Consider the following 1339-nt stretch of genomic DNA (forward strand, 5'->3'; position numbering starts at 1 on the left):
TACCCAGTTTCCAAATATTCAAACGTCTAATATACGATATATAAAACAAAAAATCGTGATTTATTTAACAATCAAAATGTCCTCGATTTTTTAAAATCTCCAAAGACAATAGGGTAAGATAATGTAATTGACTACAAGACAATATCAATTTTATCAGTCATCTTAAATCTTTATATCCGACGAACTAAGAACAGACTCAGATTTTTCGTTCTCCTACTAAATACTTACATAAATACATAAACGAATTTCAACTCTAAAGATACATTACCGAAACCATACATCTCCGTCCGGACCATCATGTCGACGGATGAATGCCGTCCTGGAGACATATCAAACCTTTCCCGAGTGGTGTCTCTCGGCGAAAACTGATGCTCCCAAAGGCCCTTGAAATAGACAGCATTGACAAACACCACACGAGCCAGAGACACGTCCAGCGGTTCCACCAGATGCGGGATGTTGCCTTTGGTTCTGCTGTTGACGAACTGGTTGATTTCTGCAGCAGCGAGGTCTGCCTGTGTAATGTACGGGGTTTATTCAATTCTAATGTTTGTTATGTTTGGTTTTCTCATTGCTGATGAGTGCGGTCCGTTTGGAATCATGGTGAAAAAATAAGCACAGAGATTGGTAAATAAATAGAGTAATCTATAGATAATAGCAAAAGCAAATAACCTGATACTATAGTAACTAAAAAGTTAGAAAAAAGAAAAACTCTCACCTATGTTTGTTTTTCTTATTGGTAGTGAATGCGCACAGTTTCGAATTATGTTAAAAAAAATAAGAATGGTGTATGAATATGTTCATGAGTAATTTATATAGATGATAACAAAAACAGATACTCAAATACTGTAGTAACTGAGAGAGAGAGATTGGTAAATAAACACATTCGTGAGTAAATTCCATAAATAATAGCAAAATTCACAAATAATGGAACAGCAAAAAAGGAGAGAGAAAAATAATTAAACAAACTTACCTGGCTAAAATCTACGTTTTTCACTTCGTCAGGGAGAACTCGCGCCACGCATTCATAGAGAGGCAAAGCATTGTCAACGTATATTCTGTTGGCTAAGTCCATCGTGTAATTCTCTGGTGATTCGCTACTGAAGGCAGTGGGAATGTGAAAGAAATAAGGAAAGAATAAGATTCTTCCGATTATTAAGTATTATTTGAGATTGCATGATGGTTCTGGTGATTAGGAATGAAGCTGATATTCTTATCTGCCGAGGGGAGGGCGGGAAGTATCAAGGAAATGAATACCCAATTTGTTAAAATGAGAAATAACATCGAGTTCCATATGTAATACAATTTTATAAGAATTGGAATGAATATGAATGACTATAAG

General features: G+C 35.5%; 1 protein-coding gene across 1 annotated transcript in view; it reads right to left on the reverse strand.

Annotated features, from left to right (window-relative positions):
• Window positions 1–1339, reverse strand: part of LOC119586552 (leukocyte elastase inhibitor A-like) — a 3171-nt gene that overhangs the window by 1305 nt on the left and 527 nt on the right. Inside the window, exons 2-3 of the mRNA XM_037935310.1 lie at window positions 971–1097; window positions 269–512 (exon numbers count right to left, since the gene is read on the reverse strand). Coding sequence (XP_037791238.1) covers window positions 269–512; window positions 971–1097 — 371 coding nt within the window. The remainder of the gene's footprint in view (window positions 1–268; window positions 513–970; window positions 1098–1339) is intronic.

The sequence above is a fragment of the Penaeus monodon genome, chromosome 21, assembly GCF_015228065.2.
Source record: "Penaeus monodon isolate SGIC_2016 chromosome 21, NSTDA_Pmon_1, whole genome shotgun sequence".
NCBI lineage: Eukaryota > Metazoa > Arthropoda > Malacostraca > Decapoda > Penaeidae > Penaeus > Penaeus monodon.